The sequence below is a fragment of the Volvox carteri genome (genome assembly GCF_000143455.1).
Source record: "Volvox carteri f. nagariensis unplaced genomic scaffold VOLCAscaffold_1, whole genome shotgun sequence".
NCBI classification, from domain to species: Eukaryota; Viridiplantae; Chlorophyta; class Chlorophyceae; order Chlamydomonadales; family Volvocaceae; genus Volvox; species Volvox carteri.
Genome location: NW_003307545.1, coordinates 762,620 through 790,063, shown reverse-complemented (window position 1 = coordinate 790,063; position 27,444 = coordinate 762,620). Strand labels below are relative to the sequence as shown.

Below are 27,444 nucleotides of genomic sequence, written 5' to 3'. Positions count from 1 at the left end.
CACCCCCCACCCTCCACAATACCTTTTCTCACTCTTATTCCACCCTCCCTAAGTCATCCTCCCTTCAACTCCCATCTGCCCTCCCTTCTGCCCTTCTGTGCCTTCTCCTCTGCTGTCCCCTGCTCTCCCTTGCCCTTCCCTCCGTCTTTTGTGTTTGATATGTGTGTGCCCTCTGCCCATGTGCTCATGTGTTCACGGACACACCCCTGCGCCGCCCCGTGCAGCGCCGTCCTCCCCCGCGCCGCCCAGTGCAGCGCCGCCCTCCCCTGCGCCGCCCGTACAGAAAGACATTGGACAGTTTTGCTTTCATTTTTACAAAGTTCACCAGTAGCAATAAGGCATTTATCATCTTTTCTGTCTCACATATTGCAGGCTGGAATGCCGCACGTCGCTGTCGCTATCGCACATACAAGAACGGAGCAAATACTTGTTCCTATAATAAGAGCATTATTATTATTACTATTTGAACTACTGTGTTCTTTGTGGCTTGAAGGAATGCTATACCGTTGACATGACAAAGTCGACTTTGTTCGGGTCGAGTTTCCTTCACGTTCGTCAACCCTAACAAATTGCTGTTGTTTAAGGGAAAAAGACGGTTGTGCTGGAATTGCGAGCAGCGCGCTGGCAAGAAATCGGTTAGCATCGCTCCAGGGCGGCACCTCGTCTGGGCCAGGTGTCGCCGCGGGCGTGCGGGGTGGAACACGCACCACCGCGGTCTCCGGACAGAGCGCGGATCCGGGACAAGAGGCCGATGAGGTGAGATGGGGTGAGGTGTTGGCTCTTAGGAAAGGGGGCTAAGAGATGGTTGCACGGATCCGATGCGGTTAAGGGGTTCTCATGTTGAACTGAATCGGTTGAATATGAGAGTGGGAAGATGTGGAAACCCGGACAAGGACTCTAGTAAGAGCGAGGATTGACTGTAATGAGAAGTAACTCGTCGTGAGGAGCTTAGGACAATGCGGCGATGGGCACTTGGCTTGATAGGTTTCCTTGGGTATGGAGTACCCCACAAGCGCCGCCTTTTTTCGATAGTGGATATTAGCAGAATTCTTACCCCGCCATCGGGTTTCACAATCGGCGCATGGCGTGATGCAGAAAGAAGGTGCAACAATGGTGTTCAACTGAGCATGCGACATTATTCGATTGGTTACTATCGTACTGCTTGGCGACCTCTGGTGACATCGGAAAGTCTCGTACTGCCAATCATGCTGAGCATTGGACAGGTACAAGTCCGCGCAAAGTAGCGTTGTATGCAAGGTTGAGGTCGACTTTTATTCAACTTTTGACCTCTAACATACTGGTAGCGGGGGATGATGCTGAAGTTGACGCAGTGAAACGCACTTCAGTTTCATAATGCTATCGGCAAGTTACAGCAAAATGTACCGAAACATCTTCAAAGTTATTGAGTTAACGCCAAAAGAAATCATCGCAAGGGCGTCGAGCCGTTCGGTGGACTGATGTAACCAGCCAATTCATTATACAGCTTTACAAGTACACAACCCCTGAACAGGATTTGCGGTATGCCATCCCATGGTCAAAAGTTTCTCCAAACCGGCGAGCACACGTACCGACCGAGATGGCGGACAGCCTTAGCCCTGCTGGATACAAGGCCACTGGGTTTGAGCGGTCCTGAGTTGAAACGTTTTACATGGGATCTCTGCTCCGCATTGCGTGATTTCCATGAAGAGAATAAGGTAAGGATCGGGCGGGCAGCGGCTCCGCTTCGGGTGACCTCCCATTCCCGCGCCGTATCCCGTAGCACCTTCCGGAAAGCCGGCAAGTCACCCTTTTGATTACGTTGGATGTATAGCTTAACTTGGCGCCTGCCAGTTGCCACCGGCCGGCCGGCCGGCCGCGGTTCCGGTGCGTCCTGGGCGGTTTCTGGTTGCCAGCCCGAGCGCTGCCTGCCGTGATACAGTTTGTCATGTTGACCGCAAACCATGCTTTGGAACTGCTTTAAACTGCTTGCTGGACCGTCGCGGAATCAGAGAACCAGGATTCTATGTACAGCGAACGGCAAAGGCCTGCCTGCTGTACGGCAGGTGTCCGAAAAGGAAAGAGGGTCCTGCACCCCCTTTTTTTTCAGTCGTCCTACTACAATGTCTTTCACGTCGCACATGCATGTCCGCACTTGGACTGAGCGCGCCGCGCCTCCCTCCCATCCGCAATCATCTCCCCCCATACGCCTCCCTATATGACGAAATCCCTGCGTGACATTTAAAACCCTGCAGGGCTTAGCCCATGAATATTTGGACCTGGGGTCCATACTGATACACGGCAACGATCCGGCGACCTGCGCGCTCTCGGTGATCCGTCGCAGCGCCGGTGGGGGCGGCGGCGCAGCTACTGCCGCCGCCGCTGGCGGTGCTAACCCCATAACTGCCAATGTATCAGAGAACGCACCTGCTTGCAGCAACCAACCAGGCACAACAACACCAGCAACACCAGCAACAACAACAACAACAGCACCTTCAGCGGGTACTGGCAACGGCGGCGACCTTGACACACCTATCCATCCTCGAGCCGGCAGTGACCGACACACAACCAACCGCAGTAGCGCTGCTGCTAACAGGAATTACGGCAGCCGCGCTCATAACAGTAACTGTAGCAGTTGCAGTTGCGGCACGGATGTGAGCAGCGCCAGTGCTAGTGTTTACACCAGCGGCAGCGGCTGCAGCGGCGGCGGCGGCAGTAGCAGTAGCAGAGGTGGCGATGACGACGCCCGAACGGCAGCAGTAGCGGCTGATGGTCGCGGGTGGTGCCGGGCTCCCGAGCAGGAGCTGGGGTTGTCGCCAATCAGCCCGGCAACAGGCAAGGAAGGGATCAAGCCCATCTGCCCCCGGGGCGCTCTGCCCGGGCGGGAGAGATTCCCGTGCTCCGAGAGATCCGGTGTGTGTGTGTTTATTCCCCCCCGTTCCCCTTCCGAACTTCCGGATGCCCCCCTCCGTCCGCTGCGTCAGAGGAGAGCCACATCGCACAACATCCCCTCAATTACAAATATTTGCGATCCTCCCTCATCCCCCCTTGCTGGTACTCAGACTCTGAAAACCCCACCCATCCTCTTTTTGACCTGCTGGCCTTTTGACCTTCCTACCTTGTTATATATACTGCTCTGATCTCCCCATGATCCACTAAAGCTAAACCGAATGCGAACCCCTCTGGCTCCGGTCCACCCCCTCCTCCCTCTTGCCATGGCATCAGCTTCACTCGCTCGTGGTTCGCCTTTCCCCCTCCTCCCCCTCCCCCCCCCTCACACAGATATATTCTCCCTGGGCTGCATCCTTGCGGAGGTTGCCACCGGGCAGCCCCTGTTCCCCGGGAGGTCCACCAAGGACAGGTTGCACCGTGTCATGAGACTGCTGCGACCCATGGGTCGTCGGCTGAGACCGGGACTGGGGCCGGATCGCGACCGCGAGCGAGCCGAGCTGGCTGCCGACGGCGGCGCGACCGGCTCAATGGATTGGAACGGCAGCCCAGTGGAGGCTGGTGCTCAGGGCGACAGCGGCGGCGCTCCAGTACGGCTGCTGCGGTGGTGGCTGCTCCGTCAGATGGTTCTTGGTTCGGAAACTCCAGGTGCCGTACCCCGTACGGCATTAGTGAAAGGCAGTACGGCAGCGGCGGTGGCCGAAGGAGAGCTTTTCGTCGATCTGGTGGAGTCGTGCTTGCAATTGGACCCGATGTGCCGCCCCACGGCTGAGCAGCTGCTGCAGATGCCGTACCTAGTTTCGTACAAAGCGGCAGAAGCAGCAGCGGGAGGGCGCAACAATGTGGATCCAATGCTTGGCGGCTCCGAAAATACAGCGGAAGCAGCGGCGGCAACGGCGACGGCGGTTACCAAAGCCAAAGCAAGAGCTGTTGCTTGTGCTGACGCCGCCGCCGCCGCCGCCGCGGCGGAATGTCCGTCGTCTTTGTTTATGAATGCCAGTCCCCCGCAAGATATCGCGTCCGCCGGCCAAGAGTCCTTCGTGCCTTGCACACCGTCCGACTTTGCTGCAGCCGCCGCCACCGCTACAGCCGCTGCCTCAAGCTGGCGTGCCACGTCGGAAGTCCTGTTCGTTGCGAAGGTCCACGATACGGCGCCTTCGCCGACGGGCATGTACGACAGCAGTCGTACTCGGCGACAGATGTCGCGCCTTGGGTCCTCTGTTGAGCAGGTAGTAGAGCCGCCGCCGCCGTCATGCCCGGCAGCGGCGGCTGAAGGGACTCCAAGCGGCGGCGGCAGTAGCAGCACAGCTGCCGTGTCGGCCCACCAACTGCGGCCTGATTCAACCAATTTTTTTGCGGCAGCTGCCGTTGACACTTTTCAGCTCAAGGGTGGTACGGCAGCAGTGCCGGCAGCGGCGGCAGCGGCAACGTCCAGCAACGCGCCTTGGCCCCCTTCTAGTGCCGCCGCCACAGGCCGCTCAGCACCGCACGCAAGCCATCTTCTCCGTGACGTCAAGTACGGCAGGAATGCCGCCGCTGCCGCCGCCGCCGCCACCCCAACGGAAGCTGCGGCGACCGGCCGCCGGCCGGCTGCTTCATCCGCCGTCGCCTCCGCTGCCATTCGTTCACCTGCTGCTACTGCTGGCGGCGGCGGCGGCGGTAGTGATGGTTGCGCTACAGCCGACCTGCGGCCGCGGCCACCCTGGAGTCGTACCAGGGACAGGGGCGGTAGTCATCGCCGTGGCTCTGAGAGTGCCCTGGACTTGTCATTGCTACTGCTGCAAGGGGATGCCAACGTGACGGCACGCTACAACCAGCAGCAGCAGCAGCAGCAGCGGTACGAGCTGCAACCGCGGCTCAGTCCCGAGCGTAGGTCGCTGCCTCTGGTTTTGATGACGCAGCAATTCCTGAACCATCGGCTCCAGAACCAAGGCAATCTGAGGGCCCTGCAGGGCCAGCAGCTGGGCGTCCCCGGAGTGCCGCGACACGAGGGGGATGTGGGGGGAGAGGAGTACGACCTGGTGAGTTGTCGTACGCGTACACATACACATACACATACACATACACACGTCAGGCTGTGGTGTACGGAACAAGACAAGTCGGGGTATTTATATTGCAGTTTCCGCTACCATTTCCGTGCCATTTCCGTACATTTATTCAACCACCCGCAACGCGCGTGCTACACGACTTGTACCGTTCTGCACGTGGGCGACTAGAGAGCGGTATTGGTCGTTGCATGTGTATAATGACGGACCGTCCACCGTACATTGCCTGTCGTACATCGCCCACTGCGAACGCAGGTACCCCCAGGGGAGTGCGGTCCGGAACGGGAGGACGCCTCCGCCGCCGTCACCGCCCTTACATCCGCCGTGGCTTTGAACTCGTCTGGAGCCACCGTCAGCGGTGGCGGCGGCGGAGCATCCGTCGCCGTACTCCGGACGTTCAAGCCGCCGCCGCCACTGCTGATTAATCCCGACAGCTGGGCACCTGGAGGCGGCGGCTCCGGTATTCCTTCCGGCGGCAGCGGCGCCGCCGGCACCAGCGCAGCCTATTCGGCGCCAGGACACCTCTTCTTCCGCGACGGCGGCTTGTCGCCCTCATCAGCCAGTTGCCGTACCCAGACGGCAGTCCTACTGCCCAGTCCGCAACAGCAGTTTGTGCCGGCATTGACACTGCGCGATGGTGATGCAGAGCGAGCATTACGCACAGCGGCCGCGGCTCGGGCGCAGGAAAGCGGTGACGGTGGCGGCGGCAGCAACAGGGAGGGCCGATCGGAGCCGCTGATGCTTCTGGGCGGCGGCGGCGGCGATGGCGATCATTACGCCGTACAGGCTTTACTATCCTCTCAGGCCTACTGCTTCCAGCGGCTCAAAGAGCAGGAGGCCGCTGCTAGCGACCCACGGGTCTCGGTTCCGTTGCTTAGGAGCTCCACACCCCTGACACGGCAGCGACATACATACGCACAACCGACAATACCCTGTAACCTAAACTTAGCTACGTCGCTGCAACTGAACCGAGGAGGAGGAGGAGGAGCATTGGCGGCGGCGGCGATTCAATCTGCGGTCCTCGGCGGCCAGGCCGACAGGTCGACGCGGCGCAGCAACTCGGAGTCGCAGCTCGCAGTATCCCCGGGAGACCCGTGGGTCGGTGATTGCGGCGGCGCCGGTGGCGGCGCTGCGGTGGCAGGAGCAATAACTTTGACAGCGCGTTATGTGCGGCGGCGGAGTCTTGCCATGATGGCTGCACAGGCGTCGGGCTCGGTGGGCGGCGGCGGCGGCAGCGGCGGCATCAAGGTGGGGGATGCAGGGGCAGCAGTAGCTTCGGACGCAGAACAGGAGGCTGTAGCAGGCGGCAGGGACATGTGGCCCACCTTGAGTCGCATGCAGCCATGGTCCGGCAAATTAGCTGACAGCGGCGGCGGCGGCAGCAGCGGCAGCCGTGGCCCGCTACCGCGGCTTCTCAATGTGCTGCAGCGGGAGCTCATTGCGCAGCAGCAGCACCTGCCCATGTATAGCTCCGTCGGCGGCGGCAGCGGCGGCGGCGGCAGCACCTTTCCCCGTTCGTACACTCTGTCTGACAGGGAGCTGATGCACACGCTGCCGGAGGTGGCTGAGTCCAGGGGGTGTAGCGAGGTCCTTCTGCCCGCCATTGCCTCCGCCAAGCACACGGCCAGCGGTGGCAACGATGCCGCCGCCGCCGCAATACCAGAGCTTCCGCCGCCAGATTTGCAGCACCAAACGGCATCGCGGCTTGCTGTACCAAACAACACGGTTTCCGACTGCGGCGCCAGCTGCACATTGAACGGCGGCGGCAGCGGCGGCGGCACGTTGACGCCGGCGGCGGCCGCCGCCGTGAAGGGTTTGGCGCAGCGGGCTAAAGAGCGGTTTCGGCAGTACTTCAGTGATGACGGCAGCATCGCGAGCGCAGCCGCCGCCGCAGCCGCCGCTGCCGGAGGTCTAGGCAGCAGCGGCGACGCCGCCGCGAGGCCGTCTGGCGGCAACACAACTGGCGGCGGCGGCGGCGGCGGCGGCGGCGGGAGAAGCGCCCGAAGCAAGCGGCCGTTCATGAGCACCATCTCACGCGCGCTCAAATTGGGCAGCTCCATTCGTCAGCGTGTCACTCCTGAGAGGAAGAAGGAGGCGCCTTAGTCGCGGCAGCTCCCCTCCGGACTAGTCCGCTCGCCTAGTACTCTTGATATAAATATCTTTACTAGTGTCAGTTGAAGCCGTTGGATCGTTCGTTGGCCCCTAACCGGTTTTTTTATAGGAGCTGAGGTGACATCTAAAGAAACATCGAAAATACTTGCACCTACAGTGACACGTCTGTGGATGGTTTCGGAGGGCGGGTGTAAGGGGAGGAGCCGTGTCGTGGACTGGAATGAGTTGGTGGAATAGTGGAACAGCTGATATTCACGAAAAATGGAATTGGACGGAGACGAGGGGCCGGATTCTCTTTTTGTGCAAGTATAAGGGGCCTTTTGCAAGTTATGCGGTTGTAGCAATGAAGTGATTTTTACTTGACGGCTGGATCTTGTGCTAGCTGTTGGCCTACTAGGTTATTAGCAGCACTTTTGACTTTTTGAGTTGGATCTGGACGGACGTATATTCGAATCCAAGAACGATGTTGCTGACCTTGGCTAAGTTATGTTGTAGATGTACTTCTTAACTATAATTTGAATGTGATTTGAAAAATGATGATGTTTATGTTGATGTTGGTGTTGGTGATGATGTTGTGTGTTGTCTTCAAAACAGTCAGGGCTTTAGGGAACATCTGTCCGCCAAGATGATCTTCATGCAAATGCGTACGAGAGGTAGCCGTGAGATCCAAGATCCGAAATCCATGGCGATCCACAAAATCCAGGAAGCTTGTTTTATTTGGCGGTGCTACCGCTGCAAGGCGGTTACAAATGGACCTACATACATACATGTTTGACCATGTAGGGCGAGTACATGTACGTGAGGTACGCGTACGGAGGGTGCATGTACGACACGGAGGTCACTTCCGACGGCAGGTTGCGTATAGATCGATGAAAATTAATGGTGCAGAGGGCAACCGCCAACTAACACCGTCATGCCGTGATATGACGTCACTATTACAGAATTTATTTCTTCACCAGCTGGATTTTCTCATGAACATGTTTTTTATGCATGTAGTGTACGATTTGTACGAAGAAGGGGGGACGAGGATTATCGGCAAGGGTTGGCGGCTTTGTTTAATCTGCTTGGTTTGTGAACATGATGATCAAATCCTCTATGGATACGTCCTCTCGATATGGTCGTACGATGCATGGTCGTACAGTTCGTACGGGTTTACCATCAGGTGCAAAATAGAAACACATACACTGATGGTGAACAACGAGAGGGGAAACATGCGGACGGAGAGTCGCTGGCGGCGGGTTGGAGTAGATATAAGTAGGTATAAGACTTGTAGAATGGGAGGGAATGGAGGTTTTTTTTATTGCCGTTGAAGGGGTTGGCCCACACGCCTAAAAAGAGTCCGCCATGCTGCCCAGCACGGTAATACGGCTCCAGTCAGTTCGGGTGGGCGACCCGACCCATTTAAACTTGTCTGAATGGTTCTATCTCCTATCGTAAAATGCCCTAGACGGTTTAAACTGTGTACAGCACTGTACGGCAGGGGATGAGGTCGGTCGTGTGACGAGTGTGTATACTTAGTCATGTATCGTACAATCCATGGGGCGTACATTCGCTTATTGTCACATATCCGATGCGCGCCGCTGCTTACCTGCTCAGTGTCGATTAGGTTATATATAGTGTCAAGATGCAGTTGGTATGGCTTTACCGTATGACCGTTGCTAGGGCTGCTGCTGGTGCTGCTAGCATGGCTATTGCTGCTATTGCTACTAGTGTGTTTTGCTAGTGTTACAAATGCTGCTAGTGCTGAAATCGTTGCTGAGGGCAGATCTGAACAAAGTCGACCCGTTAGCAGGAGGCCGTTTTCACAAGCCGTTTGCTGCTCTCATACATATACATACATACATACACATAGGAGGGGCAACTTCCTTTCATGATTGCACCGTTACGCTGCTGAATGTTAGGGTGGCCAATCGGCTTATTGGCCCTTGGACTTATTGCACCATATGCTCACCGTGCTGTCCACATGCACCATATATTACACTCTGTCATAGAGCCACCACTGGGGTGTGTGGTGAAGTACGACGTCACAGGCGAGAGACCTATGTCACGCCACATGACGTGCTAACAGACACAAGAAATGCGGATGGATCACGTCGTGGTGGTGCGGTCGTCCCGGCCTCGTGCACCCCAAAAGGATAAGCAAGCTCAACAAGGTAGCAAGCGAAAGGGGAAAAGGCGAAGGCATAAATCTTTATTTGTATGTGCGAATGATGTGCACAAATCAGAATGCCAAGAACGGTGTGCAAAGCATGTTATTAGTAGTATGAATCGATGTCATCTGTATGCCATCATCAAGCCCGAAAGGCAAATTTGGAAGGCAAAGTCGCGGCCCCTCCGCCGCAAGATTACGTTGCACCAGGCCATGTGCCCGAAAGGCCGCGCTCCATGCACTACTTCCTCGCAAGCAACGATGAAAGAAGCATCCATCCACATTTATTGCTTACGACGCCGATGGGCATATGCATCGAAAGAAATCTCCTCCTCGCCCTTGCACTCCTCCCACGATGAAAGAAATTTCCGTTATTTTACTGCACAAGACGACGGCAAGAGTACGTATACATATTTATCAACCGCCCATACTACTTTCAATATGCCGTACACCGTACACCGTCCGTTTTCAAGCCGTACATCAAACGCCCATGTGCCGGCGAATCCCACGAGGCTTTTCCTTTTCACATCGCCAAGTTGAGTCAAGGGCAGATGTCCCTGACCGGTAAAAGGCTTTCCATCCCGTGGCCTCGTGCATGCGGGCCGGGGGCCCTGGCATCATATATAATACCCCCACCACAACACCAACGAACCCCCAACGACGACTTCAGCAAGGCTAACGCCAACGACAATGGCGATGGCGAATCAATCCCCTCCTTAGGGTGGTCGGATATACGTACTGACAAACCGCTCTATGGATGGATGGATGGGTAATTGCATGACAGGTATGCCATGCTCAATGTCGTAATACGTTTGCTAGGAAAGGCAAGCCATCAGTACCGCAATACCACTATCTCCCCCACCCTCTCATTCCCCTCCGGCCCAGGTATAGGACGAGGGACCCTCCCCTCTGGTGGCCGACTCGGCTACACAAACCCGGGACCATATACGACTCCAACGGGGTCTAAACGGCGGTCATGGAACCCCTACCCTACCCTGCCCTACCCGACCCAACCCAACCCCACCAGGCGCCGAGATGCATCGGGAGCGACCGCAAAATATTAACACCCCAACCCTAACCCTTTTTTTACGCGTTCTCCTTTTTCTCAAGTTCTGTTAAAATCCGGCTAATAAAAGGATGCTTCGCAGAGACGTCGAAACCCCAAAAGCGCACGACCACCTCAACCACCTCAACCACCTCAAACAATCACATCTGATGATGATAATTACCGACCCCGACCCCGTCCCCGGTCCCGGTCGCTGTCCCGGGGCCCCCTAGAGCACGTTGGTCACATCCGTGGAGTGTTTTCGCGCCTCCATGGAGCCCTCTCTGAGCCACTGCTCATGTCGCTGGGCGTCCAGGTCTGTGGCTGTGGCGGACAGCACGTTGTTGGCATCCACAGTGAGGGTGATCTCGATGCGGGGGTTGCCGCGGGGGCCTGCAGGGGAGAGGACGTAGTGGTGTAAAAGTAATGGAGACTTGGGGTTGAGGCAGGTACTGCAAGAGGGTTTCCGTACAGTGAACTTTACTACCGCATTCCCAAACCCCGGCGGCACAAAACATACAAAACACACACAGAAAACAAACATACAAACATACATACATACATGCGTACGTACCCGGCGGCAGGCCCTTGAGGTCGAATTGGCCCAAGACGTTGTTGCGGCTGGCAGCAGTCGCATCGCCCTGCGGGGGTTTCCCGGGGGTGGTGGGGGGTGGGAGAGTGTTAGGGTACGTGGCGGGGAGACTGGGTATCAACTTGGATTTCGGGTTTCGGACGACTTATGGCTTGAACCCGTGTGGTGGATGTGGAGTATGTGTGCGTGGGATGGTGGGTGGGTGCGTGTCAAGTTGTGGGAATAATTGGTATATATTGGGATATATATAAATAAATAATATTTGACTATTTCTTGAGGATTTTTAATTCTTTTTGTTAGGATTTGGCGGCGTTTTCCCGCGCCTCAGTAGGTCGCCGAGGTGCGACTCTTCCTCCTCCCTTCCACGACTAGGCCGCCGCTTCTCCTCCTTCGTATCTGTCGCCTTCCCTCCTCCCGCTCCTCTTCTTCCCGCCTTGCCGCCTTTAGCACCCCTCTCCCGCTTCCCCCCCTACACACACACACACGCTCACACACACACATACTCACCCTAAGTACCAGGACACAGATTTCCGTCTGGTTGTCGTGAACCTGTGTATGGAGGGGGAAGAGCGGGGGGAAGGAAGGGGAGATAGGGGTTGATTTGGTGGACGGAGACGGCCTCGAGCTCTCGAGTCTGTTCCTTCGACACACACACACACACACACACACACACACACACACACACACACACACACACACATCCCAACCCAAAACGTTGGTAGAGGCACTCGGATGGGTACCCACCCCCCCGGGATAGCTTACCTTTCTTTCCCCCCCTCCCACATAACATATAAACAAAATACCCACACCTACCCACAGGTACACCCACACCCACACCCGCACCCACACCCACACCCACACGCACACGCACACGCACGTCCCTGCTGCGTCTTCTTATCCCGCCCTCCCTCAACCCCCCCCCCACCGTTGTGAATATCTGTTTGCCGGTGGCGGGTAGCGGCGCATCCGAGGGTATGAGCACGTAGGTTCGGTCGCCCATCATCTGCACCCCCAGCGCCGGGCGCCTGGGTGGCAGCTTCCAGCCCTTGTAGTCGCGGTTGTACGTGGAAGAGCCATCGAAAGAGGCCGTGGGGCGCATGGGAGGCAGCGACTGCACGGCACAATGGGGGAGATGTACGGCGTAACTGGAAGTGTACGTGTGTTTATGTACTGTGGTTAGCCAGGATCGGGGTGACTGGGTGACACACACACGTACACGTACACGTATACGTACAAGCACACGTGCACGCACACGCGGCTTGGTTCATTTAATCACATACAGACACAGGCATACATACAGACAGACACACGTACACACGTACGCAAGCCCACCTGCGGCCGCTGCAGAGCTGACGGGTCGACGGGCCAGGGCTGGTACTGGTCGCGTGTCTCCGTGTTGCTCTGGAAGGGCGCTGGGTTGGGCTGGTACTGGTTGGGGGGCATGGGGGGCCGGGGCTCCATGGGGTGGGCCCGGTAGTCATCCCTGGAGCAGTGTGGAGAGCGGGGGGAAGGGAGGGCGGGGAAAGGCGGGTGGGGCTGTGTGCGTGTGCGTGTGCCTGTGCCTGTGCCTGTGTGTGTTTTCTCTCTCGTCTCCCCTTTTTTCTCCCGTTTCTCCCTTTTCTCCCTTTTCTCTCTCCCTTCCCGCTCCACCTCGCCTTGCGCGACAAGGCGTCCTTCCCCCCGACAAGGCGCTCACTTGTAGAGAGTCTGTCCGTCGAAGGGAGCCGTGTTACGGACCGGCGCGGTGGGAGGGGCCGGTGCGCGGGGTTCGATTTGGTGCGGCTTGTAATCCGCCTGCAGCGGCGGGTTGGGGCGGGGGTAGGGGCGGGGCTTAGTGTGGCGGGTTGAGGGAGAGAAGATGAAGTGAATGGGAGGTCGGGTGGAGGGTACAACCTAGCATCCGTATGGCTGTCATGTACTGCAACTTGTACGGCATCCGTACACCTATGTGACACCCGCTTTTCCGTGTCAAAAGTTTTTTCACCTTGTAGTGGGTGGTGCCGTCAAAGGGTGCCGGGTTCGGTTGGTACGACCCGGCGTTGTACGGCTGCCGCCGCTCCAAGGGATGTTGCGTGAAGTCTTGCTTGTACGACGTGTTGCCATCAAAGGGTGCTGTGTTGGGATTGTACGGCCGTGGCGAAACGGCAGGCCTGGGCTCGATGGGGTGACCTCGGTAGTTTTCCCGATTGGTCGTCGTGCCTGCGCGCGCCCAATGATGGATGGAGGGCACCGAGCCATACAACGCAAAAGGGGTCAAAAAGACGTCAAGCACATGCACGCTCCGATACGGAAAAATAAAAAACCAGACCACATAAAACAATTCTGGAAAGGAAATAAAGATATCATGAGCCGGAGTGGAACCTACGGATACTACAGAAGCATAAAGGATGGCGTCAAGGGTTTGCGGACAGCTCAACCTAATAAGCATTAGGGCTATATGGGGCCTTATGGACCTCCTGAGAGGTTACCGGGGAGCTGGGCGGCCTAGGTGTGTGCGAAACGGACCGTCCCTGGGCTGAACATCCATGTGCGTTACCGAAGATTAGCTGAACCGGGTAACGTAATCTTAGAGAACAGCGCAAGCTCCGTGTCCAATGTTATCTTGAGAACCGATGCTGCAATAATGGCAGCACGTTGCAGTGCCAGGATTGCAAACGGCTTGCGAGACACGTACCATCAAATGGTGCAGGGTTAGGCTGCCACTGGGGCCCCGTCGCAGGGGGTCGCGGCTCTATTGAATGCTGTCGGTAGTCTTGCTTGTAGCATGAGTTGCCATCGAAGGGTGCGGGATTGCCTGTTTGCGACGATGGCCGACATCACAGCTTTGTCATGATTTTCCACTCTCGACTGGCAATTATTGAGCTGCATCTGCGCACTGGTTTCTACATTATGAAATCCTCACCTGCATATTGCCGCTCAGCGACAGGAGGCCGAGGTTCGATAGGATGGGGAGTGAAATCCGACAGGTAAGATGTATCCCCCTGAAATCTAGGTTGAGCTCCGTAAAGCTGGATTTCGCGTCCAACATAATGCGCTCGGTAGGGATCTTGCTGAGTGCTCATGGTAACTGTTGTCTGTTCAGTGTTTTTTTCCTCTGCAAGGGACTTATTTGCTTTACCGAGGGCTAAGAATAATTGTTATGCGTATACACTATCCGGAAACTAAGCTTCCACGATAAGAATGGTCTAAGGCCCCACGAATCCGAAACCGACCCATGAGGCCAGCCGTGATCAATCGCAAGTTGGCAACACGAACTTCCAGTATTTCGCACACCTATATGATCACATCTACTTGACCAGGAGAAAGGTGTTATGGGAATTCTGGAAGCCAACCGTTAACTTTCTCTACAAGTTCCAGACATGGTTGGGCTGAGTGCGCATTTTGTTTCCCAGCACACGTGCCAGCATGTGCCAAAAACCTTCATAGATAGCCCATGGGTTGCTGTCAGGTTGCTGTGTAACGGCTAAAGAGCTGTTGTCAAGCGGCTGTCCAAACGACCGTCCGTAACGAAACTAAACTAAAACCTTCACAGGCGTCGGCGTGTGAACGTAAAATGCATAACGCTAACTTCTCCGTCCACAAAATGCTGTTACGGTGATTTCTTCAGTCTTTCGATTCTGTCCTGCCCGTTCCGTCAATCTGGGAGCGCCTGCTGGAAGCGCGAGGCGGGTTAGGACTGGTGAGGTTAATCCTCCTTCTTAAGACTTGCAATGCAAAGCAAAAGCTCTCAAAGGGAAGCACGGCGCCTCAGGGCCCTCCAGCCTCCAGACCTCCACCAGGCGTTCAAGGAGATAGATGTGCTCCAGGGGATGCAAAGAGCTGCCCAACCCGCCTTCGACATTCCAACTTTTAAGTCTTCCAGATCTAACAACCCAACCACCCCATAAGCTATAGTGACGCAACTTAGGGTATCAAGGCATACATCTACTGCAGATCAGATCTGGTTAGGAGAGGTCTTTGCCGGCGGGATGTGGCGCGTCCATTGTAGCCCCGTCCTTAGCGTAGCCTCCTTTCAATACCAGGTGGACGTAGGTGTGGAGGTAAGTGTGTTGGGCAGGTAATTAAGGGTACCTTAGGCCTTGGGCAGGTACATTTAGTTTAGGTAGATTAGGTAGGTAGGCAGACAGTTTAGGTGCTTACATGTAAGGTAGTTATGTACGAACGTACCTACCTGTCTTTCTCCTTTCTTTGTGCCCTGATTGCTACAAAAGACGTGCAACTCGTCCTCGACTTCTCCACAGCGACAAAGCCTAAATTTAGGCTTTAAAGGTACACACGGCGCGCGGGCAGCGAATAGGCCTGTAAACCTCTAGATCCCAACTTCTTAATCTGTGCAATGGCCTAGGTAGCACAGACCCGGTGTGCGCGTTTGCCACACCGGCCGTGCTCCTTAACTATGGGGGATGATCCCATCCAGTTCAGACACCGGCATGTGCTCTCGTAACTCCATCCGGTGACTCCGGTGGGAAAACCCCCGGGGCCGGCTATGGGGTGTTAGCACACACGTCCGACGTGTGTGGAGTCCACACCGCATCGACCCGCCTCGAGAACTCTTTTAGAGTATCATTAATAGGCAGCTCAACGCACTTAAAGCATAATGCGCAACCAAACCCTCGCCCTGTGGAGGGCCTCGGCAGGGTTTAACGCGCCCACACTGGCCAGGAAGGCAATGACTTTTCCTCAATTATTAGTGGTCATTCTGGGCCAGCTCAAGAGGACGTGATGCCGCCTCTATAGTGGTGCATCACGAGAGCGTTAGGGAAGCCATGTGGTGAAGTCCTGTGCGAAAAAGACCGCTTGCAAGTGTATTCAAGGATTAGCTAGGGACACAAGGAAGTGGGGAGCCAGGAGTCCAACCAGGTAGTAGGTATTTTACAGCGAGAGCCCCCCAGATAGGCCCCAAGGGAATATGTACCCCAGCAATAGGGTGGTAAGGCTGTTGGAAGTCGCGAGCCACAACGGACCGTGCACTGCATTGCTCTGCACTGGGAATCTTGAGGTGAGCGCGCACACCTTGAACAGCAATACAGCAATACATCACCCAGAAGTCTGCAAACCCGTATGCGGAGTACCTCTTGACTATATCTGCGGCAGTTAATCGCTTGTGAACGCTGCTGCTACGTCTGGCCTCCTGTCACGCAGCGTCCAGAAAGGAAAAAGGAAACGGCAATCACGCACATGCATGTATGGCGAAATGGTCCGTTGGTTGCACGGTCTTCAACGACTGAACACTGGAGTATTGTTTGGACATGCTCGTGTTAATATATATATGGAAAATGGATAAGTTTATTGTGCTGCCATTTATTAAGTAATAGATGCTGGCGAAATGGCGGGGAAGCCGTGAACGAAGGCGGGCGCGACAAACAACCAATTGCCAACCAATTGCAAGACGAGAGGTGTCAAGAAAGCGGGACTGAGACAGACACCACAGGATGGCCTCTGCCTCTTTTATTACTGCAAAATAGTGTTAGTGCGATCTCAGGGCATGTGCCTCGGTTGGCGCGCTTTACCGTCAGCTACTTCGGAAGGTGACGACGGCACCAGTCAAGCTAAGGCGGGCGTCGGGACACGGGCAGCAGGCCACCGACCTCTGAACTGCTACTTGTATGTACACACGTTGACCAAAATAAGCAAATTCAAAGACACTCTAGATATCAATAATTTGCACTGTCTTTGCTGCTGCCTTTCGTAGAAGATGAAGGTTACTATGTCTACCACGAAATGTTTAGTACATTTTACATGCCTCTCAGGAATTTTACTCCCGCTATTTCACCTGACACACCAACAAGAGCTCGTGAATCTAAATAATGGTACCGACGACGTTGGTGGCGATGCGGATGTTGTGCCGGGACGAGTAATTGTAACCGTTAATGGAACCCAAGTCGCGGATGTGGCCGGTGATGACATCGAATTCATCCGCAACATCATAGTTTGCCCTGGGCGCACCTACAACATAAGTGTAAGGGGCGGGAGCATGGACGGGGAGCATGACTAGTGTGAATTCGTGTGAAAGCGCGAATCAAGGGTCCTGCTGCCTCGCTCGCTCGCCCGCGGCTGGCGTAACCCATCAGGACTCGGAGCTTTCATAAAGCGGCTGCCCAGCGGTTGCCCAGCAGCCGTGTCAGGCAAAATGAATACCCGCCCTATCTAATCGCAACATGCATGTGTGTGTGTGCGTGGATTGCTTCTGTTGCTGATGGGCGTCGCATAGGGCAAGCAACCATCCAAATAGCACGGGTAGCTCGCTCACCTTAAACTTCGCGCTGTGAGGTCATCGGCAGCTAATAAAGCACACGCACGGAACCGCGCCATCACGCGCTATCTCCACCTCCTCAATGTGGCATAGCTCATAGATAGATAGTAGTTATGCATCGGACTGCTCGAAGGACTTACTATACGGCGCCCAAACGTACAGTACGGCCTGGCCGAGCTCTTTTTGAATAAGGCCCACAGTGTTGTGTGGGAGGCATTCCTAGGGGCGCTGCACTCGACCCGTTCGGGGTCCACTGTAACAATCGCATTCCAAACATACATACACGCGGTCCAGTCGACCCGGGTTCAAATCCGCCTGCCAGCTCCTCGGGTGTTTGAGGAGTGATGAAATGGGAGGTGGCCCCCCATCATATGGACGGTGTAGGACGTGATAATATCAACTTGCGAGCTGACCAGGAACTAAGTTGATGCGCCGTTGATCCGCTAGATTTGGTTGGATGCTGGTGGTGAGTTGCCGAACCCAACGAATACATTCTGAAGTCGGATGGGGTGACGGATTAGGGTGCCCCTCTAGCAGGGGAGAGCAGGGACTGCCCCGGGAAAGGGGGCCGCTGGCGAAGTTAACCACCCTGTAACAACATACATACACGCCCATACATAAGTTAGGCACTACTGATAACGCGCGACCATTGCCCCCGGGAGATCCCGGGATCTAGTCCAATGAAAGTCATAAATCGTTCCGATGGTGGAAGGTATAGAGCCCCTAGATTATGGACGGTGGTGACCCGGGATAAAGCTAACCTGCGAGCCGTCCAGGAACGGAGTTGGGCCGCTGTCGACCCGGCTGTTTCCGTTGGATGCTGGTGGTGGGTGCGTAACCTGAGCGATCCACTGAGAAGTTGGCTAGGGTGATTGGATGAGGGTGCCCCGAAATACCGGGGAAGGCAGGGTTTCGTAGGGTAGCTGCTACGGGTGAAGATATACCCCCCTGTTTCACACATCATACATACATACCTACTCCCTCGCGATCTATTCATCCACTATTTCCACTGCGTGTGCATTAATATGTAGGTAACGGATGAGACGGCGTCAACAAATATTAACGCTACCATGGAGCTCAGGGTCCCCTGTTGTGATAACAGCACAGATTTTGAGTTCATGACTTTCCCCCGCACCTGGATCGATACCACCATTGCCTCGGGGTATAATGTCACCAGGTAGGTGTGTGGCGGCAGGCAGGCAGCAGCTTGCTTCCTGCAGGGCGGACATATCAGCACATACAGTGCTACCACTGTGATGGCGATCAGATCAGCCAGCATGGCGATGAGGGGTCTAAGGACTATTGGGAGCCACCAGGCGATGTGACGATGGAAAAGAAGAGGGGAATCCAAGCAAAGCAGCCTCTGGCGCAGCACCTACAGTAGCACCGTACTCTCACACCCACTAGGTGCTGGGGGATATGGTATACATCATCATGCGTGGATTACCACGAACTGCCCCAGTGCTGCTATGCATGTACCAATAAATGCCCAGCCAAGCAACGTTGCCTAGCCCCCTAGGGTGTGGATCCTGGCTGGGCTGACATACAAATGTGTCTCCGCTCCTACACGGAATGCAACGCGCATGGGGCGCGAGACTTATTGTATCACGTCTTATCGCAGGAAAAGAACCGATCGGCGGATGTCAATCCCGTGATACCCAGGATACTACAAGACTGGAGAGCCCTTAGCTTGGGTTCCCTGATAAACCGGTGTGTTGTGATCAATGCGTTCCAGGACTACCAAACTGATGTACACTACGAACGCTAGCTGCATCGCAAACAGCTGCTTCGCAACATCATCAACAACGTATATCCCACCGAGGCCTGGGACTGCCATCGCCCACGGGGTCTTGATGACGGTGGCCTGGGTGCTGCTGCTGCCGCTGGGGGCTCTGGTCCCGGCGCACAGGTATACATGGGCGGTCGCGTCTGGCATGGAAGGCCGGGGGCAAGTGGATGCGAACGCATCGCAGGATGTACAAAGGCCGGCAGGAAGAGACTTGCTGAGATATACGGCGGGCAAGGCATGAACGGACGCACGTCAACCTGTTATGCTACATCGCCACGACTGCATCGCCACGAGGCTGGGGCGCTATCAGCAGACACAATAACAATATTAATATTAATAGTAATATTACGACCGCCTTTGGCGCCATGGAGGGAGTCTTACTGTCTGATAAAACTTGGCATGGGCATAGCTTTCGCTGGGGTGCTGCTTCCATAACTCCTACCGACCACACACATAAAATCGCACGACTGCTGCCGGCGGTCAGAAAACAGGAGCAGACACGATTCATTTACTAACCGGCTAGATCGAGCAGGGTTGAAAGTTCGTTTCTTATCCCCGACAGCCCCTTATTACTTCCTTGCGCGCGTTTCGATGCATGTGGATGGTGCGGTCGGTGTTCCTATTAATGCTGATGACAGATGGCTCTTCCCGGACCGGCTGTACGGCGGCTCCCAGCTGTGGTTCTGGGTTCACATTGCAGCCCAGCTATTTGGGCTGCTGCTGTTCCTTAGCAGCTTCATCCTGGCGCTGGTAACGTTTAAGAGGAAGCCAACAGGAATGGACGACTCGGTGTACTTGGCGCACAGCCGCATGGGGTGAGTGATGAGCAGTTTTTCAGCAGGTCAGAGTGCACAAATAGCTCAATTGTTTAGCCAGTGCTCCTTGTTTGGATGGAGGCACGTACAACGAATGAGTTACTGTATATACATGTGTATAGAGGTCTGGACTATAGAAGCTTTTGAAATCTTACTGTGTACACCTAGCGTACATGTGTCCCCAAGTCCCCAACGCTCCATTCCCATCCATCCCGTCCTATGGCATAAAAGGGTCGGCGGTAACCGGTCGAATGTATGCCATAGCGCCAACTGACTGTATGTACCACGCATGCAAGCCCGCCCTACCCAACATAAACCTCGACTACCGACCATCCCATCTAAATACCATCTGCTTGCACCATGCAGGTACTTAGTCGCAGCACTTGCCGGTTTGCAGCTCCTGGTTGCATGCTTTCGGCCCCCCAAAATGCCACCGTATCCCGAGACAGAAATAATCGGCCCAGCAGCGACAGCTGCCAGCGTCGTGGAAATGCAGCTGGCAACGGAAAACCCTGACGCACCGGCGGCAGCAGCAGCAGCCCCACACGGGCCGCAAACCACAGCAGCCCAGCAGCGGCAAGAAGGGCTGCGGCAGCAGCTGATGATACATGAACTGTATGAGCAACGGAAACGTGCCGGCAAGGTACGCAAGTACTTGTGGAACCCCTTTCACAGAAACTGCGGCCGCGGAGTCATCTTGCTCGCATGGGCCACTTTGTTGACGGGTATTGCACTGCACCACGGAGCGCCGTACAATGCACCCGTCGCGCCGTGGGCAGCCCCGGCCATAGTCGTCATGGTGTCGATGCTGCTAGCGGACCGTTGGCTCACAGATGTCGGCAAGGACTTGGCGGAAGAAGAGATGGCGAAGGCAAATGCAGAGTGGCGGCGGGAAGAGGGTGCCGCGGCGATGATGATGGAGGCGTAGGTCGGTTGACATTAAGGCCAGACTTCTGCTCCCAGATTGTCCGGGATCAAATCTGCCTGCCGGCTCCTCGGGGGTCTAAGGAGTGTGGAAATGGGAGGTGGCCCCCCATCTTATAGACGGTGTAGACCGTGATTATATCAACTTGCGAGCTGACCAGGAACTAAGTTGAGGCGCCGTTGATCCGCTAGATTTGGTTGGATGCTGGTGGTGAGTTGCTGAACCCAACGAATACATTCTGAAGTCGGATGGGGTAAACGGATTAGGTTGCCCTTCTAGCAGGGGAGAGCAGGGAACTGCCTCGGCAGGTAACCGCCAAAATAAATCATCCGAACGGAAGAAATCGCCATTAATCAGGCATACGGCCGGCGGCTGGAAGAGGTTAAGGCCTGACTTCTGCTCCCGGCCCGCCCGGGTTCAAATCCGCCGGTCGGCTCCTCGGGGATCTAAGGAGTGTGAAAATTGGAGGTGGTCCCCCATCTTATAGACGGTGTAGGACGTGATAAGATCAACTTGCGAGCTGACCAGGAACTAAGTTGAGGCGCCGTTGATCCGCTATATTTGGTTCGATGCTGGTGGTGAGTTGCCGAACCCAACCATCTGAAGTTGGATGGGGTGACGGATTAGGGTGCCCCTCTAGCTGGGGAGAGCAGGGACTGCCCGGGAAAGGGGCCGCTGGCGAAGTTAACCACCCTGTAACAACATACATACATGGCATATTCTAGGGTTTGGCACTACTGATAAGGCGTGACCATTGCCCCCGGGAGATCCCGGGATCGATACCCCATTAGGGTCAGAAGTCCTTCCGGTGGTGGAAGGCATTGCGCCCCTGGTCGATGGACGGTAGTGACCTGGGAAATAGATGACTCGCGAGCCGACCAGGGATGGAGTTGGGCCGCTGTCGACCCGGCAGATTCCGTTGGATGCTGGTGGTGGGTGCGGAACCTGAGCGATTCAATGAGAAGTTGACTAGGGTGACTGGATGAGGGTGCCCCGAAATACCGGGGAAGGCAGGGTTTCGCAGGGTAGCTGCCACGAGCGAAGATACACCCCCCTGTTTCACACATACATACATGGCAGGCAGCAGGCAGCAGGCAGCAGGCAGCAGGCAGCAGGCAGCAGGCAGCAGGCAGCAGGCAGCAGGCAGCAGGCAGCAGGCAGCAGGCAGCAGGCAGCAGGCAGCAGGCAGCAGGCAGCAGGCAGCAGGAAGACGTGGAGCTAATGATTATAACTTTACTTGACGCCCAAATAAATCATCCGAACGGGAGAAATCGCCGTTAATCACATGACATGGGCCAGACACGTCGCTCGTGTTTGGTCCCCTGATCCGCATCGTCCGCAATTATGCTCTAAAATCCACGGTGAACTGCCCCCCCGTCCGCATCAGAGAGGTAGAGCGGACGACTAGTGCAACACCAGGCACAGAGTACTCAGGGAGATGCCAAGAGAGCTGAACCCTTAGTAGATTCCTCCCCCCCTCGAGCGAACGCCCTGGGGCGGCCCCGGGCACATATGGTAATGGTTGTTTGAGTTCTTGTAGGTTTGTGAATTCCTTTTGACATTTCGTCAGTCCCCGACCGAGATTTAAGTCTTCGTTTCTCTCTCGCTGGTAGATTTCTCGCCCACCCGATCATCCACTTATGGATATGAAATATGTTGCATCGTGCCTGGAACGAGCTATGTTTGAAATCGGATTCGATCCGGGAAATTCACACTTCCTAGAAACTTGCACAAATTTAAAATCAGGTAAAGAGTATTCAGGGAGATTCTTACAACTAGCCTGCTGTCGTAGGTGGCCGGTGAAAAGGCGCGTCAAGATGCTGGCTGAGCCCCTTAGCGCGGAATCATGGACAGTATGTGTGCCCTACTATAGGGCAGCAACTACATTCTGGAGCACACGGCAGCTTACACTACGTAACGTACTGCTGGGCCGGCTTATAAATAACTGGTGAGAGGCTAAAAGTCGGGCACATGGGCATGCAACCTTTAGCCCCGCATGTAAGCTAAATGGGCCGCCTGCCTGCGGCTGTGCGTTGCTGCCCGTGAGGAGCGACACATTTATTTGAACATTTTTGGGCGTATCTGGACACGCCGCTTTCGACGGTTTACGAACCCCACGTTCCGGGGCAGTGATAAATTAATTGTTTAATACGGTACAAAAAATTTCCAAAATGATAATTAATATTTTTTTTATCTCTATCCATGTCCGGAATTGTGGTATCGGTAAATGTGTCCCCCATATGAGCCCTATGGCATAAAATGACAGATCGCATGCATAATCGAGCGCGTGATAAATTTACGGTTTCCGTGCAATTCTTGGTTGCCGTATGTGGGCCCAGTATCCCAATCGAATGGTCCATAATTCACGAAATAGTCTCCCTTTCCGCCGAGTAAGGAAAACGAAGCCGGGCTCGTTACTAGAACGATGTATGTTCATTAGCACTCATCTGCCACGCGGTAAATGACTACTGGTGAATATATATTTTACACATACATATGCAGTTTATCGACCGATCAGTCATCTCGTTCATGCCGGAATCACGTCAATCAGTAGCTAGCTAGAAGAAAAAGAGCTTCAATCTATTGCACCTTTACACCACCAATAAACCATGCACTCCGCACATGCATCCCTTCATGAACAATTCGCCAGTTCATCACTCGCTCACTGTCGATCTCATCAACTTCAGCCTCTGTCCCCGGGTGGGCAGAGCCACCCCGGTGCTGTCGCCCCCTTGCAAGCCGTCGGGGGTATCGGTGTTAATCACGTTGAGCGATTTGCCGCTGGTCAGCTTGAGCTGAACTACCTTGACGTATGCCAACGCATCGGTGGGTGCAAAACTCAGGCCTGAAACTTGCAGCTCGCCATCCAACGTGATCCGCTGTTCGGCAAGATGCTCTAAATTCTGGACAATGTCCCTGGCCTGCCTGTTGTAGCTAGGATTGGCGTTGTGCCTTGCATCCACCTCCGCCTCGTCGTACTCGGCATTCATATGCACCCCGAACCAGCTGAGAACAGGTACGTTAAACCCTCCATCGTAATGCTGCTTCGCGACCTGGTAAATGGACTTCTCCTGCTCGCTCAAGTTGCCCAGCAGGCTGGAATCCAGATCCGAAATTTGGGCACAGGTTACGGCCCGCATCTCTATCGTAAATCTCATCCAGCTCCACGCGCCATTTCGAACCTTAATGGCTCCCGAGCCGGCTGCAATATATCCGGTCTGGCAATCCTGCACCACACGGACCATATCCTCGCATGATGCTGTTAGGGACAGTATCCGCAGCTTCTGAACGACATCATCACCCCCATGGTGCGTGTTTTCTGGCTGGCTGCAGTTGCAGCTAGTGTCAACACCGACATTAGATGATGAGGAAGTGTCGTCCATGTCTGAGAAGTGGTCGTCATTGGCGGGCTCACCACACAACGCTGCAGGCATCCAGGAAAGTGGCAGCACATTAACGAAAGCAATGTGGGCCCATGCATGCTGCAGCCTAATGATCGTAGATGGCCCGTAGTGGGCCCGTGCGGCGCATGGCATGGCACAAATACATCACATAAGCGAAACAAGGCGAGTAGTTGTCGTGCAAAGTGTGGCGCGAGCGATGTATCTTGCTTGTGCCGGGAATACCTATCTTATAAATGGTTATTCCAGCGAATATCTGTGCGTCTGAACCATACACAGGTACACATAAGCAATAACGTTAAAGCGTCCGCTTGCATTCATGCAGGTACGCCTGCTGCATTGCTGAAACCTGGCATGGCCAGCTAGATAGCTAGCTCTATACTTACAGTCTTCCATTTGCAAACCAAACATTGTCGCCTTCTGCCGGTTGATCAGCTCCACTATTTCACCCTTCTCCTCCACCACCGCAATGGCCCACCCATCCGAGCGCTCGGCAAAGTCATACGGCATGTAGCCGTACCCTTCGTGCCCCCAGTCCGCGCCCCAGGAGTTGCGGAACTTGAATAGCTTCTTGGCATCATCGTAGCCCACAAACAAGACGCAATGGCCACCGATGCGGTCACCCTTGGGCATCTTAATGACGCCAGTGGACTGTACATCGTCGTCGTACAAATTCTCATAGCACGTAAAACCCGCCATGACAGGCATCCCAGCGGCGATGGCGGCCTTAAGCGACTGGTTGTCCATGTCTATGCGTACGGCTCGGAGGACCTGGAATTCCACGGCCGCGGCAAAGGCCGCCTTTGAGGGCTCCTCGCAGATTTGGAAGTCTCCGGGAGCGCTGTGCGGGCACAGCGTCTGCATGCAGATGAAATCAGGCACACAAATCGGCAAGCGTTCCATGAAGATGTACAATGTAAACGCCGTCAACAGTGTGCTTGACAACTAGTACTCACTGCAAACTGCGGGCAGCATGTACGACAGTACAAACGAAGCTGTTCCCAGAGCGATAGCATACGCATGATGACGATTTAGCAACAACAATCAGTTGGTGTTGGTTGCAATTAGCCCGCAAGCAAGGGGGGAAAGCGCCCCGCTTACATAACCCAAAGCAAGGCTACTTCTCAGAAGGGGAGGAACACGGGTTGAAATGGCTGTAGTGGAATCCTATGGTGGTGTATCAAATAGACAGGGTCATCACAACTAAAAGGTAAATCCCCCGTGGACTGTCGCTGCCGAGTGCAACCCACCGACAATTGGAAGGAAAGCTATGATGGTAACATCCAACGGAAATGTACCGACCACAGAATGTACCACTATTTAGCAAACCTTTCTCTATCCAGTTGTCGACAGCATGGCATGCATGAATGCACGTGCGAACGTAACACGCACAGCAGCAGCCCACACGATGTATGTATATACCTCAGGCGCCGCGCCAAACATGCGCAGAGCCGCCATAGCAGTGGAGATGTGTGTCCCTGCCGTGTCGTCGGAAGGCTCTGATCCAGTCGTCATGACTCTCGCACAGTAGTGTACGAATCGCGGTGAGAGCAGTGTGCAGCTGCTACTACAGCTACGTGCCACGTACTCCATGGCCGCTGTGGAGGCGAAGGCCACACAGGCGCCCACGTTGCACTGGTTACGTTTCACGGGCCAGTTCTGGGCGAGGTCCTTGGAGGGAGGCAGCAGCGTCTCCGAGGGCAGGTCCGCAGTGATGAGTTTCAGCCGAGGATACTGCGCCAGCTCGGCCTCAGGTTGGGGCTTCCAGTTGAGCTTGAACTGCCGGACGTCCATGCTGCTGGTATGAGCATTAGTGGGAGTCTCTCTCTTGTCGCTGTCACCTGCGTAGGGCCGCCCGAGGCAGCAGCATGAACGGTTGGCAGGGGAAGAGGTGGTCTCTTCTTGCTTTAGTTCAAAGACAGCCTTCCTTTTCTCCATGGCTTTTAGTGGCGTTGAAGTATTGCCCTTGGGCCTCCGGCTCGTATGGGTAGTTTTACAGGTATGGGGTCACACACACCCAACCATGTAACACACACACACACACACACACACACAAAGACAGCACGTAAGCCCTAGTTAACTCTAAATTATGGAGCTTCGTTCAGCGATATTTTGCATAATTCTATTTTCTAATAACACTCACCATTAAAGCCGGCACCGATCATGATGAGCATGAGAGCTCCGCCAAGGAGGGTGGCAACAGCAGCAGCAAGGCCCACAGGCGATGGCGGGTGACGGCAGGCTTGGGGCCTTGAGTGAGGTGCCAGCTTGCGCCCCTTGCTGCTGACATTACTACATAATGACGAACCTGTAACGCAATAAGGTTGTCGGTTGCATTCTTTTTAGGGGGCCCGCCAGGGCAACCGGTCATTCGTTGATGGACATGGGCCACACAGCCGCCATGCATGCGCGTACTCGGTGGCTGGCGTTGCTCTTCATCTAGGGGGATATATCGATGAGCATCATTGCCAGCAGCATGCAGCGCACAAAAGACATTCTTGCAGGGCTCGCACTACTTGCAGTAACTGGCCGCTGAAAATGCCTCTATCTCAAGACGCTGGCAGACGGAGCGCTTTATTAGCGCGTCCTTATAGATGCTCTGTGTGTCGTACTGTACGACAATTACTACGGGCATCATCATACAGTAGCTAAGGCGGCTTACAATAATAATGTGTGTGCGTGTTCTGCCTGAGCAAGTAAGTATGTAAGTATCTGCCGTATAAGTACATACGTATACGGCAGATAGACTAAGCGGGAAGACGTATAACGTGCGGATTAAATTTAGGTTAATCGTGCGTACCAAACTTTGTTGCTTGCCATGCGTTGCATACGTTGGATTGACTTGCTTACTGTTTGTGACATCGACACAATTTCCGGAAGAGCAAGTGGGCACCTCATCAGCTGTCTTCGTATAGCCAGCAGCAGACTCAAAGCAGGACGAATTTTGCGGGCAAGTAGTTGGATTATCATTGACCACGCTTCCAGGCACCAGCAACAAGTCTACATCATCATCATATCCAGGTCGCTCCAAATTCGATAGGGCGGCTGTGGAGGCGGTGGAGCCGCCACTTGCCTGCCGAAGACAGCTTTTGTTTGATCCTGCCAGCGCGTAGCATTATTGACAGCAGCACGCGTCGGTGGACGTGTAAAGTAAAGTATTAATGGGCATACGCACGGCCCCCCGGCACCCATACATACACGTATACGTGTGTATACATGTGTAATACCTACATAGGCTACCTGCTGTCTGTCTGCATGTATGTATGATGTGTGGAACAGGGGGGCATATCTTCGCCCGTGGCAGCTACCCTGTGAAACCCTGCTTTCCCCGGCATTTCGGGACACCCTCATCTAGTCACCCTAGTCAACTTCTCAGTGGATCGCTTAAGATCC

At 55.0% G+C, this 27,444-nt stretch overlaps 4 protein-coding genes across 4 annotated transcripts in view; 3 read left to right on the top strand and 1 right to left on the bottom strand.

The window, feature by feature from the left end:
* Positions 1–7,073, top strand: part of VOLCADRAFT_102629 (uncharacterized protein) — a gene marked incomplete at its 3' end in the record, with an annotated part of 8,603 nt that extends 1,530 nt beyond the window's left edge. Inside the window, exons 5-8 of the mRNA XM_002945969.1 lie at positions 674–756; positions 2,232–2,325; positions 3,259–4,946; positions 5,226–7,073. Coding sequence (XP_002946015.1) covers positions 674–756; positions 2,232–2,325; positions 3,259–4,946; positions 5,226–7,073 — 3,713 coding nt within the window. The remainder of the gene's footprint in view (positions 1–673; positions 757–2,231; positions 2,326–3,258; positions 4,947–5,225) is intronic.
* A 3,432-nt stretch (positions 7,074–10,505) lies between these two features.
* Positions 10,506–13,930, bottom strand: VOLCADRAFT_85844 (uncharacterized protein; the record flags this gene model as incomplete). Its single annotated transcript, XM_002945609.1, has 8 exons — positions 10,506–10,669; positions 10,851–10,917; positions 11,376–11,417; positions 11,794–11,979; positions 12,606–12,662; positions 12,853–13,067; positions 13,543–13,662; positions 13,771–13,930. The coding sequence occupies 8 exons, from the start codon at positions 13,928–13,930 to the stop codon at positions 10,506–10,508; spliced, it is 1,011 nt and encodes a 336-aa protein (XP_002945655.1).
* A 3,871-nt stretch (positions 13,931–17,801) lies between these two features.
* On the top strand, positions 17,802–19,151 carry VOLCADRAFT_85843 (uncharacterized protein; the record flags this gene model as incomplete). The annotated part of the gene is made up of 3 exons (XM_002945968.1): positions 17,802–17,951; positions 18,153–18,298; positions 19,031–19,151. 3 exons carry the CDS (start codon positions 17,802–17,804, stop codon positions 19,149–19,151), a joined length of 417 nt encoding a protein of 138 aa, XP_002946014.1.
* A 350-nt stretch (positions 19,152–19,501) lies between these two features.
* VOLCADRAFT_85842 (uncharacterized protein) lies at positions 19,502–20,653 on the top strand (the record flags this gene model as incomplete). Its single annotated transcript, XM_002945967.1, has 2 exons — positions 19,502–19,725; positions 20,092–20,653. 2 exons carry the CDS (start codon positions 19,502–19,504, stop codon positions 20,651–20,653), a joined length of 786 nt encoding a protein of 261 aa, XP_002946013.1.
* Positions 20,654–27,444: the final 6,791 nt, after the last annotated feature.